The 13,336-nt window shown below is 42.3% G+C and overlaps 1 protein-coding gene across 4 annotated transcripts in view; it reads right to left on the bottom strand.

Annotated features, from left to right (window-relative positions):
• Positions 1–405: 405 nt before the first annotated feature.
• The window catches only part of MTPN (myotrophin), a 205,842-nt gene continuing 192,911 nt past the window's right edge, over positions 406–13,336 (bottom strand). For all 4 annotated transcript variants that reach the window (XM_033958119.1, XM_033958118.1, XM_033958120.1 and 1 more), the window contains one exon: positions 406–673. In XM_033958119.1, the coding sequence (XP_033814010.1) occupies positions 587–673 (87 nt within the window). In that variant the 3' untranslated portion in view covers positions 406–586. The remainder of the gene's footprint in view (positions 674–13,336) is intronic.

Here is a 13,336-nt window from a genome sequence, read left to right as displayed (position 1 = left end):
ATGTGTTAAAACATATAGCAAGGACTTCTAGTCTTTATATAGTGGCTCACCATGATGACCCAAATGTCTATCCTCAATTTATATTCGAGTCAACCTTTTTCCCCCCTTTTTGGGGGGGAGAAAATGGTTACCTCTGTTTATATTCAGGTTGGTTTATATTCTTGTTTATAGAATAGTTTAAGTCCAGGGTAAGGTTTTGGCCACAGATAAATTTAAGATACACTGTACATCAATGATCAAAGCAAATGGAAAAGGATTAAGAATTCACTTCAACAGCACAAACAGGATGCTATCAAGTTGTACTTCCAGACATACCTGCTTAACACTAGTCATAAATCCTTCCTTTGAATTTATTTGTTAGACCAGACAATTGCTGTAAGCAGCTAAGACGCAATACAAGATATCTACTCAGTTTAAAAAAATCTCTTTACTGTAAAGTAAAATGGGTTTTCTTAGATTAATTTCAACACTATTCCTCCACCTAGTGTTAAGCTGAAGAAAATTGAAATTAGAGCGAGAAAGACAGCAGAATGAGAGTACAAGAGTGGTGTACAGTACAGAAAAAATACATCAGTCCATTTCTTCATCACTTGAGGAGAAACTTGATAGCCTGGTTATCAGTAGCTTCTAAGGCGATGAGTCCATCTGGGCCTTTCACACTTTTATCAGCACCCTGAAAGAATAAAAAAAAAAAAAGGAGCAATTGAAGAAAACTACATTAGGTAATGACTAAGAAGGTCAATTTAACAGCAAAGCCCCCTGGAAGAAATGCCATGAAAAAGGTCTATTAGAAAAGGAGCTTTTACATAAGCTAGTCATATGACACTGATCAGTAAAGTTCATTAAATTAAACACTGCTGTGCAATTCTTTTAGTGCACGAAAAGCATACATACATACACACACATATATATATATATATATATATATACACACAAAACATTTGCAAACCAAGTTACTTGCAATCCAAGGTTTTACTGTATGTATGTGTGTGTAAGTAAATATGTATATACAGTGGTACCTCGGTTTACGAGTGCACCAGTTTGCGAGTGTTTTGCAAGACGAGCAAAACATTCGCAAACTTGGTGCCTCGTAAACCGAGCTTGCCTCGCTGTATGAGCGCCCCTCTCCTGCGATCCGGCATCCCCCCCAGCAATCCGGCATCCCCCCGCTCGCGTTGCCCCCTACACCGCAATCCTACTTTCCCCCCCTCGAGCAGTCAATGACACTTCCTTTACCCGACTTGGCACCAGTGCCGGTGCCCGAAGATCCTCCCTCTTCTGGCGCGGCCTGGGCTGGGCGGTGCATCAGAGATCCTCCTTCTTCTGGTCTGGACTGGCTTTGAGCATTTGCGCATGCTCAAAGCCTTTTGGTCTCGCTCTCTCCGAGATTGAGAGCGAGACCAGAAGGCTTTGAGCATGCGCAAATGCTCAAAGCCAGTCCAGCCCAGCCCAGAAGAAGGAGAATCTCCGATGCACCGTCCAGCCCAGGCCGCGCCAGAAGAGGGAGGATCTTCGGGCACCGGCACTGGTGCCAAGTCGGGTAAAGGAATTGTCATTGACTGCTCGGGGGGGGGGGGGGAGGGAGTAGGATCGCGGTAGAGGGGGGGGCAATGCGAGTGGGGGGAGGATGCCGGTTTGCAGGGGAGGGGAAGCCGGATCACAGGGAGGGGTTTGGAACAGCGTCTGATTCCTCAAAGGGGGGGGGGGAGAATGGAGCAGCGCCGGTAGCCTCGGGGGGGGGGGGGAGGTGGAACCAATCAAAGCAGTTTCCCTTACTTCTATGGGGAAACTTGCTTTGATATACGAGTAATTTGGTTTACGAGCATGCTTCTGGAACGAATTATGCTCGTAAACAAAGGTTCCACTGTATTATATATACATACATATACATATATATACACACACACACACACACACATAAGGTAAAACCTTGGATTGCAAGTAACTTGGTTTGCAAATGTTTTGTTAGACGAGCAAAACATTTTATTAAATTTTAACTTGATATACAAGCAATGTCTTGCAATACAAGTACATACAATATACAACATCACAACTGAACCAATGGATCTTCTCTCTCTGACGCTGCAGGAGTGTAGTGACTGTTCTAAATGAGCAAGGTCTTGCAATATAAGTACGTTAGTATTTTTAAATTCTTTATTGATTTTCCAAACTACAATAGTGCAATATATAAAATTACATACATTTAGTCAACAAAAGCACATTCAACTTACAAATATTCATAACCAAACCATTTCTTCTACCCACCCACCCAATGATTATTCAATACAACACATAAACATAGATTTTTCCAATAGCCTTACCCTATTCTAATTAATAATACCCTCCCACCCTCCCACTCACCCTAATGTAAATATTCATAGGTCAAAATTAGGACAGAAATACCCCCCTTCCATGGCTGCGTACAAAAATAACAAACTAACTCATATTCAAAGACCTACTATAGTGAAGTAATATATGATGTCAATGGGCCCCAAATCAATTTAAATAAATTACTGTGGCCCAGACTATCAGCATTCATTTTTTCATATCTATAATTGGAGCATAAATTTGCCCACCAGAAAGGGAAATTTAGGTGGTCAAAGCTTTTCCAGTTTCAGGTTACCATCTGCATGGCTATCCAAGTCATAAGAAAAATACTACATTTATATCGATCCATAGGGGGTTTAACATGTAATAACGTTCCACATATGACCGCCTCATACATCAGTGGAATTGATGATTCCAATATGTTGTTAATCTTACCCCATATTGACCTCCAAAAGTTAAGTATCAAAGGCCAATAGAACAACAGATGATCCAAAGTCCCTATGTCTAGATGGCAGTGCCAGCATCTATTAGATTTAGAACAATCTAACTTATGTAACCTAACAGGGGTCCAAAACGATCTATGTAACAAAAAAAAACATGTTTGTCTCATAGATGCTGACACCGTACATCTCATCCTCCAAGTCCAAATTTGTGGCCATTGAGATGCAGAAAAATACTGCTTAATCTCAATGCTCCAAATGTCTAAGACCATTTTTTGGTTTTTTATTCGAGAAATCAGATATTAATTTATACTACCGGGCAGCCTGATGTCCTACCGAATCTGTCTGGAAGCATAGGACCTGCAAGCTATAATAATTTTTAAAATTTTGCCAATCAGGGAACCCCTTCTGAATGGCTTTCTTCAACTGCAACCATTTATAATTTTGAGACCTTGCAATACCAAATGTTTGTTGCAGTCATGAAAAATCAAGCATTTTCCCATTTGATAGATCATCATCTAGTGTACATTAGTATTTTGTATTGTGGAATGAATTGACTGAGTTTCCATTATTTCTTATGGGGAAATTCGCTTTGGATTACAAGCATGTTTTCAGAACAAATTATGCTCGTAAACCAAGATTTTACTGTATGTATGTATGTATGTATGAATGTATACATATTTTGACAAATCAGCTGCTAATAAATGATTTGTCCCAAGATAGTAATATCTTGCACTTATGCAGAACAGCTGACCAGATCAGCAAGTTAGAACCTGATATCGCAGCCCGAGTGAGTCAGTACATGACGTGCAGGAAGACTTTGTTCAGCCTAGAGCTTTTGCCCTTCCAGCTAAGGGTTAAATCCCAGAGTGCATTCTGCTTCTGTAAGGCAGAGACAGAGAAACACTGTCCCTGAGAAACCAACACAGCTGAGAAGAGAGAGCAGTCCCATTCCCCAATCAAAGCTGAGGGGGTGGGGCTATGAACTCCGTAAAGAGCAGAGAGAGAGAGAACAGAAAGATAAGCAGGCAGGGCAACAGCCGTGCAAGCAGCAACCTGAGCCCTTAACCCAGTCAGACAGCAGCAGCAGCAATGGAGACTGGGAGATGGAAGAAATCCCTTCCTTTCCAGTGGAGCAGAGTTTGTGAATACTCCAGTCAGGGCAACAGAGGCAGGAACTTATGCTGAGGCCATGGGCATAAGTTGCTGTAAAAGTGAGTGGTGAGGATTTTGAAGCTGCCAGTGTTTATGCTAATGTGGGTTTGGAATTTTTGTGTTTGAAAACTGCTACTGTGGAAAATTGCCTGCTATGAGTGTGATTCAGTTAAAACCAGTAATGAAACTTGGAGGCTGCTTAAACTGCATAAGAGAAAAACCTTGAAGTATATTTCTTCTGTGATTGCACTACATTACGTTCTGAGCTGAACCAGCTGAGAAGTGGTTGGCTTGGCAACAGCTGAAGAAGGCTGCCTGTTTGGAACGGCATAGTTCTTACTTAAGTGCTCTGGGAGTAGTAATCCTGCTCTGAGGTCTGCGGGAGAATCCAAGGCATGTTGAATGCAAAACTGTTTGCGATAATTACTCATGCTGCTTGTGGGAAGAACTCCGTTTTTGAAACCTTTTCTGTGGGACTTAAAGTTACTTAATTGACCTGTACACAAGGCTGTCTTGGTGAAGAGGACTATAATTTAAACTTAAAGTCCAGGAATCAGCAATGGAACTTTCTAGTATTCTGACTTTTACTGAGAGCCCGCGATTATTGACTATTGTTCTTTTGTGTTTTTTTCTGGAAAATCATTTTGAAGTATTTTTACATTGAAAGATAGTGGTGAGTTTTAACCATAATCTGGCTTTGGCCAGAATAAAAGCTAGAAACCTCTGAAAGGGTCAAAAAAATTTTGGGAAGGGGTTTTTGGAGGTGTGGGACCCTAGCTACAGCCATGGCATTAGGAGCCTCAGAGGTTTAAAAAAACTTTTGAAGAGGAACAAACTAACAACCAACCAACAACTTATCAGGATTATAAGATAAATTGCTGTATATACTTACACAACAAAAATTTCTTACTATTGATGTGGAATGGATTTATAACTGCTTTGAGATGGATTAACTTACGATTGGATTCACAATGACTATCTAACAGGGCCCTGCTAAGGCACCTGTACCACACCAAAAGAGTCCCCAGACTCGGAACTTAGACATTTGCACCAGACTCCAGAACGGCCTCTGGGCAAGATTTTTTCCCAAAATCATAGACCCAGTCCTACCCCCACCCCAATCCCACCCTAATCCCGCCCCCAATTTCTTCCATTCATTTTTCATGTACACATAATATCTTATTAATTCATAATGGCCTCATTCCCATGTCCTTAGTGCCCCTAGTGCAGGGGTAGGGAACTTCAGTCCTCGAGAGCCATATTCCAGTTGGGTTTTCAGATCTATTTGCATGCACTGCTTTCAATGCATATTCATTGGGGAAATCCTGAAAACCCGACTGGAATATGGCTCTCGAGGACCGGAGTTCCCTACCCCTGCCCTAGTGCCTCTTTCCTATGTCCTTGTGCCCCCAGTGCCTCCTTCCTATGTCCTTATGTGGGTCGGGACAATGGGACGGTCGGTCCAAAAATGGGACTGTCCCATTGAAAACGGGACGTATGGTCACCTTATGCATGAATGATTGGCTCAGCATTGACAAGAAGGGGGACTTTTTTTTTTTAAGCCATCAAGTCTGCATCCCCCTGCCCCGACACCTCAAAATTACTTTGTCATCTAGTAGACTCCCCTATTGTTGCCACGAAAACAAAAAATTCCTTTCTTCAGTCATTCCACATCTACAAACAGATTTTATTCAAGCAAACAATGGATCCAAGATTCCCCCCCCCCACAAAAAAAAAAAAAAATTCAGACTTAGGTTGAAGCTGAATATGGAAGGAATTCTGGGCAGAAGTTGGTCCTCGGAGGTTGTGGATAAGAGCGAATTAAAGGGTAGGCCAAGGAGGCAGGTGCCTAGGGCCGGCTTTAGGGGGGAACAAACAGCAACAGATCCGGGGGGGGGGGGGGGGGGGTCCGAACTTCTTTGCTAAACTCCTAAATTAGTGCCCTGGTATGGCAGCTGCCCTGAAGCTTTCCCTCTGCCGCGATGTGTCCTGTCGGAAATGGGAAGTTGCGGCAGAGGGAAAACTTCGGGGCAGCTGCCATGTCGGGCACCCTCTGAAAAGGCCACTTTTGGCTGCGGGGGAGAAGCGATCTCTTGCCTGGCCTCCTCTCCCCCTACTCTTCAGCTTTCCCCTTCTTGGCTGTATTAGCAGACAGGCGGGAGCAGGAGAGCAGCTGCCCCGGGCACTCTGTTTTGGGCCGCGATTGTCATCTACTTTTTCTCTGCTTCCCTGATGCGACAGGAACAAAAGCCGCCTTCCTCCTCCTCCCTTCACCAATGTCAATCTTGATGTCGGAGAGGACATTCTGGCCCAACCATGCAGCGATTGGCTGGCCCGGAACATCCTCTCAGACGTCAAAATTGGCGTCTGGAAGAAGGCAAGAAGCATCAGCGGCGGACCAGGCTTTGAATTGATGCAGCAGGCAGGGAAAGCGATCACCCGTCCCAGTGTCCCCACGCACTGCTTCGGGACGCTGTCCCTGAAAACGGGACATTTCGGTGTCCAGAAGCGATGGATTGGGACAACGGGATGGTCAGTCCGAAAACGGGACGTACGGTCACCTTAGCCTTGACCTCTTAAAAAAAACCCGAATACAAATGATAATTAACATTTTCTCTGCGTACAGTGTGCTTTGTGTTTTTTAAAATTTTATTGTTGGTAGATCATTTTGACTTGGCCATTTTAAAAAGTAGCTCGCAAGCCAAAAAAGTGTGGGCACCCCTGCTGTACTGTCTTGAAGAAAGATTTGGCCTCTGAAAGCTTATTGAGAAAATGGAATAGTCCAATATAAAAGGTTAGTGGCGCATGCGCTTTAAAAGCGTGATTACTGCGGCCGTGGTGTGTGATCCGTGGCCGTGTTCCATTTTAGAACCCGGCCAATGATCACTCTGGCCACTCCCCTCCTCTCGCCCTCACCAACCCGAAGGAAGCTCAGCAGACCTCCCGCCCTCACCTCACCAAGCTGGACCATATCTCCCGCCCTCGCTCACCGTTGCTGCCACTGCCGCTGATCCTCCTCTTTGGTGCAGTCTGCGATCGCGGCCTGCTTTGAAGATGAGCAGGCCAGGTAAGCAGGGGGATTTATTCAGGGGGCTAGGGGGAGATAGGGAGAGGGAAAAGGGGCTGCTTTGGGGGGGAGGTGTTCTGGGAACAGACATTTTACTCTGGGGGGAAGACAGAAGGGGCCATGGAGAGACAGGGAGAAGGAAAGGGGGCTGCTTTGGGGGAAGGATGTGCTAGGGGGAGACAGAAGGGGCCATGGAGAGATAGGGAGAGGGAAAAGGGGCTGCTTTGGGGGGGAGGTGTGCTGGGGGCAGACAGAAGGGGCCATGGAGAGACAGGGAGAGGGAAAGGGGGCTGATTTGGGGGAGGGGTGAGCTGGGGACACACATAAGGGGCCATGGAGAGATAGGGAGAGGGAAAGGGGCTTGCTTTGGGTGGGAGGGGTGTGCTGGGGCAAACAGCTTTGCTTGGGGGGGGGGAGACAGAAGGACACAGACAACAGCCAAGGAGAGAGAGAGATAATGAAACACAGACAGACAGACAGACACTCTATTCTAGCACCCGTTAATGTAACGGGCTTAAAGACTAGTAGTCCAATAAAATGGTATTTTCTTATTTCTCATTATTTGTTTTATTTCTATTTATTAATTTGTAAAGTAGTGATTGTTACATAGCAGTTTTTTTCAAATTTACATCTACTGTCTTTATATTTTGCACAGTATTAGAGGACCACCAACTGTTTCTATGGTGTTGCATTGTATGCAGAGTCTGGTTTCTTGGTTCAGTTAAACTTTTGTCTACATAGTTCTATTTTTAGTTTGTGATTATTCCATATTGGGCGAGGGTGTATCTGTCTTGTGTGTATGAAAAGGACATGGCTTTCTGTTAGCATCGACTGTACAGGATCAATTGACTGTGCAGGATCTGGCTTGTTTAGTTTTACATTGTGTGTGTTGGTGTTCTAGTTCTCACTGCAGTGTTTAAGATGCTGCCTTTTCCTAGGTGCACCCTTGTTGTGTGACTCATGGATTATTACTAAAAATATCTTTTTTATAAAGAGGAGGGGGTTATTAAAAAAATGATCAACACTGGCTGTCATATATATACTAGGTACGCCACTGGATTTAATAACCCTATTCTAACTTTACTGTTGATGTAGGTGTTGTTCCCCCCCCCCAAACACACACTATAAAGAATTAAATTAAAGTTGTATTAACATCAAACAGTTTTCAAATTACATTATTAGCAATAAAATAAAATAAAATAAAATATTTTTAATACATTGCTAATTATTACCTACATCTTTACCTAAACTGCAAAATAAAAAAGTAGCAGATAAAGATCAATCACACAGGTCTCCTTCAAGGCTCAGTAACACCTTTCCATAAATTATGTGGAAGAGGTCTGAAGTGGGGATAGCATCTATTTCATATCCTCAGTGAGACCTCAGGAAGGAACCTAGTGATCAAAACATTATTAGAGATGCTGTAGAGCCATTTCTTGTATGACTGGAATAGCTATATTTATCTTTTTTTTTTTTTAGTTGTTTAAATTCATGCAGAAATAAATGTCTAGATTGGGTGACCAGAGAGCTGGATCGAGGACATATGCTAGATGTAATTTACTTGGATTTCAGCAAAGCCTTTGATACAGTTCCTCATAGGAGGCTGTTGAACAAACTTGAAGGGCTGAAGTTAGGACCCAAAGTGGTGAACTGGGTCAGAAACTGGCTGTCGGACAGACTCCAGAGGGTGGTGGTTAATGGAAGTCGCTCGAAGGAAGGAAAGGTGACTAGTGGAGTCCCTCAGGGTTCGGTGCTGGGGCCAATCCTGTTCAATATGTATGTGAGTGACATTGCTAAAGGGTTAGAAGGAAAAGTGTGCCTCTTTGCAGATGATACCAAGATTTGTAACAGAGTAGACACCGAAGAGGGAGTGGAAAATATGAAAAAGGATCTGCAAAAGTTAGAGGAATGGTCTAATGCCTGGCAACTAAAATTCAATGCAAAGAAATGCAGAGTAATGCATTTGGGGATTAATAATAGGAAGGAACCGTATATGCTGGGAGGAGAGAAGCTGATATGCACGGACAGGGAGAGGGACCTTGGGGTGATAGTGTCCGAAGATCTAAAGGCGAAAAAACAGTGTGACAAGGCAGTGGCTGTTGCCAGAAGGATGCTGGGCTGTATAAAGAGAGGCATGGTCAGTAGAAGGAAGAAGGTGTTGATGCCCCTGTACAGGTCATTGGTGAGGCCCCACTTGGAGTATTGTGTTCAGTTTTGGAGACCGTATCTGGCGAAAGACGTAAGAAGACTTGAGGCGGTCCAGAGGAGGGCGACGAAAATGATAGGAGGCTTTCGCCAGAAGACGTATGAGGAGAGACTGGAAGCCCTGAATATGTATACCCTAGAGGAAAGGAGAGACAGGGGAGATATGATTCAGACGTTCAAATACTTGAAGGGTATTAACGTAGAACAAAATCTTTTCCAGAGAAAGGAAAATGGTAAAATCAGAGGACATAATTTGAGGTTGAGGGGTGGTAGATTCAGGGGCAATTTTAGGAAATTCTACTTTACGGAGAGGGTAGTGGATGCCTGGAATGCGCTCCCGAGAGAGGTGGTGGAGAGTAAAACAGTGAATGAATTCAAAGAAGCGTGGGATGAACACAGAAGATTTAGAATCAGAAAATAATATTAAATATTGAACTAGGCCAGTACTGGGCAGACTTGCACGGTCTGTGTCTGTGTATGGCCGTTTGGTGGAGGATGGGCTGGGGAGGGCTTCAATGGCTGGGAGGGTGTAGATGGGCTGGAGTAAGTCTTTACAGAGATTTTGGCAGTTGGAACTCAAGCACAGTACCGGGTAAAGCTTTGGATTCTTGCCCTGAAACAGCTAAGAAGAAAAATAAAAAAAAAATAAAATAAAATAAAAAAATTTTAATTGAATCAGGTTGGGCAGACTGGATGGACCATTAGGGTCTTTATCTGCCGTCATCTACTATGTTACTATGTAACCTAATGACTTCATTAACGCATTTCCCTTTTTTAAACCTCTATACCATTTGAAAGAGGGCAAATATCTAATTATTCCCTTCTAGAATTGGATACTTCTTAAATTTAGTAAAAATATTCTGGCATAAATGTCAAACCTTAAAAAAGGAAGTCATATTGAGCATTGGAGAATAATAATAATTAATTAAAATAATACACATTTAGGGCTCCTTTTACTAAGCTGCGATAGCGGTTTTGGCGTGCGCTTAGCATGTGCAGAATTGCCCCGCGTGCTAGACGCTAATGCCAGCATTATATATATATTTTTTTTTTTTACACACACACACACACACATATATATGCAGTGTTCTCCCCAGAAATTTTTTCCAGCTGGGTGGCATGAAAAAGCAGCTGGGTGGGGCGGGATGGGGAATATATATATGTGTGTGTGTGTGTGTGTGTGTGTATATGTATATATATATATATACACACATACATACATATACACACACACATATATTCCCCATCCCAAAAAATTTGTACAAGGTCTGCTTGTGTTTTGGTATTTAAGGCGGTATATCAAGCTATAATAAACATGAAACTTGGAATGTTCACATATCTATGTCAAATCTTTATTTATCTCTGGCAAAGAAAGTGATATAATTGCAGGTAAATAACAAAATTTTTCCTTGATTTACTTATGAAGCAAAAGGTATCCACGAAAATGTGTATTCTAACTGAGGAATAAATTAGGACACTCCCACATATCCTCCTACTTAAAATGGCTCAAATCACACATAGGTGTTATCACATCAGGTACACATGATTAGAACATCGTTATTCAGTATTTTTGAAAGAGGTTTGCCCTGGTTAAACCTCAGTTTGGTTGGCTCCTGACTGCTGTGTTGAGAGTGAACACCATGGTGAGATCAAAAGAGCTGTCTGAGGCCTTCAGAAAGAAGAATATAATAGTTTATAAGTCTGGTAAGGGATTTAAAAAGATAAAGATTATTTTATATTAGCCATTCTACAGTCCAGAAAATGGTGTACAAGTGGAGGACTTTCCAAACAACTGCCAACATGCCCAGGTCTGGCCGTTCAAGTAAGTTGACCCCCAGAGCAGACCGCAAGATGCTAAAAGAAGTCTCCAAAAACCCTAAAACGTCATCACAGGACCTACACAGGCTCTTGTTGATGTGAAAGTGCATGCCTCTACAATCAAGTTTCAAGTTTATAAAAAAAAAATAAAAAATTTAAACTGCTTAATCAGGTTTCTAAGCGATGTACAATATAAAAATTACATAAAAACAAATTTAAACGTTGGGGATATTAAACAATACCAATCAGAAAGAGACTGCACAAATTTAACTTGTATGGGAGGTGTGCAAGGGGGAAACCTTTGCTAAGAGAAACATCCAGACCAGACTGAAGTTTGCCAGAGAGAACTCAGACAAAACACCAGGACTTCTGGAATAGTGTCTATGGGACAGATGAGTCTAAAATTGAATTTGGACACCAGAAAAGAGGACATGTTTGGCGTACACAAAATACAGCATTCCAGGAAAAGAACCTCATACCAATTGAGAAGCATGGAAATAGAAGTGTAATGTTTGGGGATGCTTTGAATCCACCATGAATTTTACTGTGTATCAGAAGGTGCTTGAGGAACATGCAAGAACATCTGTAAGAAAATTAAAGCTGAAGCGGAATTGGACCCTGCAACATGACAATGGCCCAAAACAGGTCAGTAAATCCACCAAGGACTGGCTGAAAACTAAGAAATGGAGAGTCCTGGACAATGTTCCCTCTAAGCTGAGTGCATGAGCGATCGCTCACTCTTTCAGTGGCATCGCTCATGCTTTTGCTCGTGTCGCTCAATCGAGCGGGCGGAGGTGAGAGGAAGCAGCGGCGGTCTGCCCTGCTCGCCTTAGTGTATTTTAAGTTGAAAGATGCAGCGGCCACGTCTTTCACCTTAAAAATACACTAAGGCAAGGAGCAGGGCAGACCGAAGAACAGCACCAGTCCCAATGTTCTCTCTTAGGATTGGGCAGGAGAAGTAGTGGCCTCGTTGAGCAGGGAATCAGTGTGTGGAATGCCCTGTTTCCAAGTTGGCCTGGGAGAGGATGTCGAAAATCAAATGTTTGACATTGCAACAACTTCTGGAGCTGCTGAGTTTGTTCAGCATGGCACCACCCCTTGGTGGATTTTAGAAACCAGAGGTAGTTGATTGTGACCCCATAGGAAGCCATTATAGGGACTTGTCCCTATAATAACTGAAGATATTTCTGGAGAGATCTTGTGATATCCAGGCCCAGATGGAATTAAAGGGTGTTTACATCTAAGGAACTTTTGTCCTGGAACTGGACTGAAATTTAGGGTTATGTAATCACTTCAGATATATGTATGAACAATTTCTGGTTTCTCATGTTTGTATTTTTTCCTGATTTTTCTTTGATTAGCCCAAGGTGCTGTAAGGAATCTTTTTTTTGTGGGGTGTGTGGTGATGGAGCCATCTTGTTTTATTAACATATAAAATCTGTGAGTGACACTCTTAGAATATATGAGCATTTGCTCATGTGCTCAGCTTATAGGGAACATAGGGATTAAGTTACTTTAAATATCAAATAATTCACTATTTTTAAAGAATTCATGGCCATGTCTAAGCGGCGAGCTGAGGAAAGTTTATGTAACACAGGCAAGAAGAAGTGCTTGGGTTTTAAAACAGAGTGGTTGACTGAATGCTATGTTGAAACGGATTTACCGCATGGCACCGCACAGCATGTGCTACTTGGGGAAATTTTTTATTACTCAGAAACTGATGGTGTTAAGTGCAAAATTTGCATGAAAGCGGAATACAATAGCGACTGGACATCAGGAAAAACGTGGACCGATTGGAAAATTGATCATTTAAAACGGCATTTGAGCCAAAAATTGCACATTGAAGCAGTTACGAAACTGAAAAACAAAAGCAGAAGTCTGTTGAAAAACATGCTGACAGAATCGAAAGAAGATCGTGAAAACAGAAAAGAAGTGGTTAATCGGCAACAAGCGACTCCTGATGAGGTAAAGATACTCATTGATAACGTTTTACTTGTTGTTAATATAAATTCTTCAATGCTATCGGTGCAGGCAATTCATGACCATGTTGCGAAATATGTAAAGATACCAAAAACCTGGCGAAGCAAAAACTATGATTTTGAATTTGTTGAGTGTATAAATTCAACCATTAGGTCAGAAATATTATTGGAGATTAAAAATGCAGCTTACCATACCTTGATCGTGGACGAATCAACTGATATTTCAGTTTCCAAAATGTTAGCTCTGTACATGAAATTTAGAAATGCCAATAATTCAGTCCATAAAACTGTATTCGCTGGAATTTTTAAATTAACAGCTTGTGATAGCTTGTCAATCCTTGGAG

This window comes from Geotrypetes seraphini, chromosome 9 (genome assembly GCF_902459505.1).
Source record: "Geotrypetes seraphini chromosome 9, aGeoSer1.1, whole genome shotgun sequence".
In the NCBI taxonomy this organism is placed as follows: domain Eukaryota; kingdom Metazoa; phylum Chordata; class Amphibia; order Gymnophiona; family Dermophiidae; genus Geotrypetes; species Geotrypetes seraphini.
This window is presented reverse-complemented; position numbering and strand designations above follow the sequence as displayed.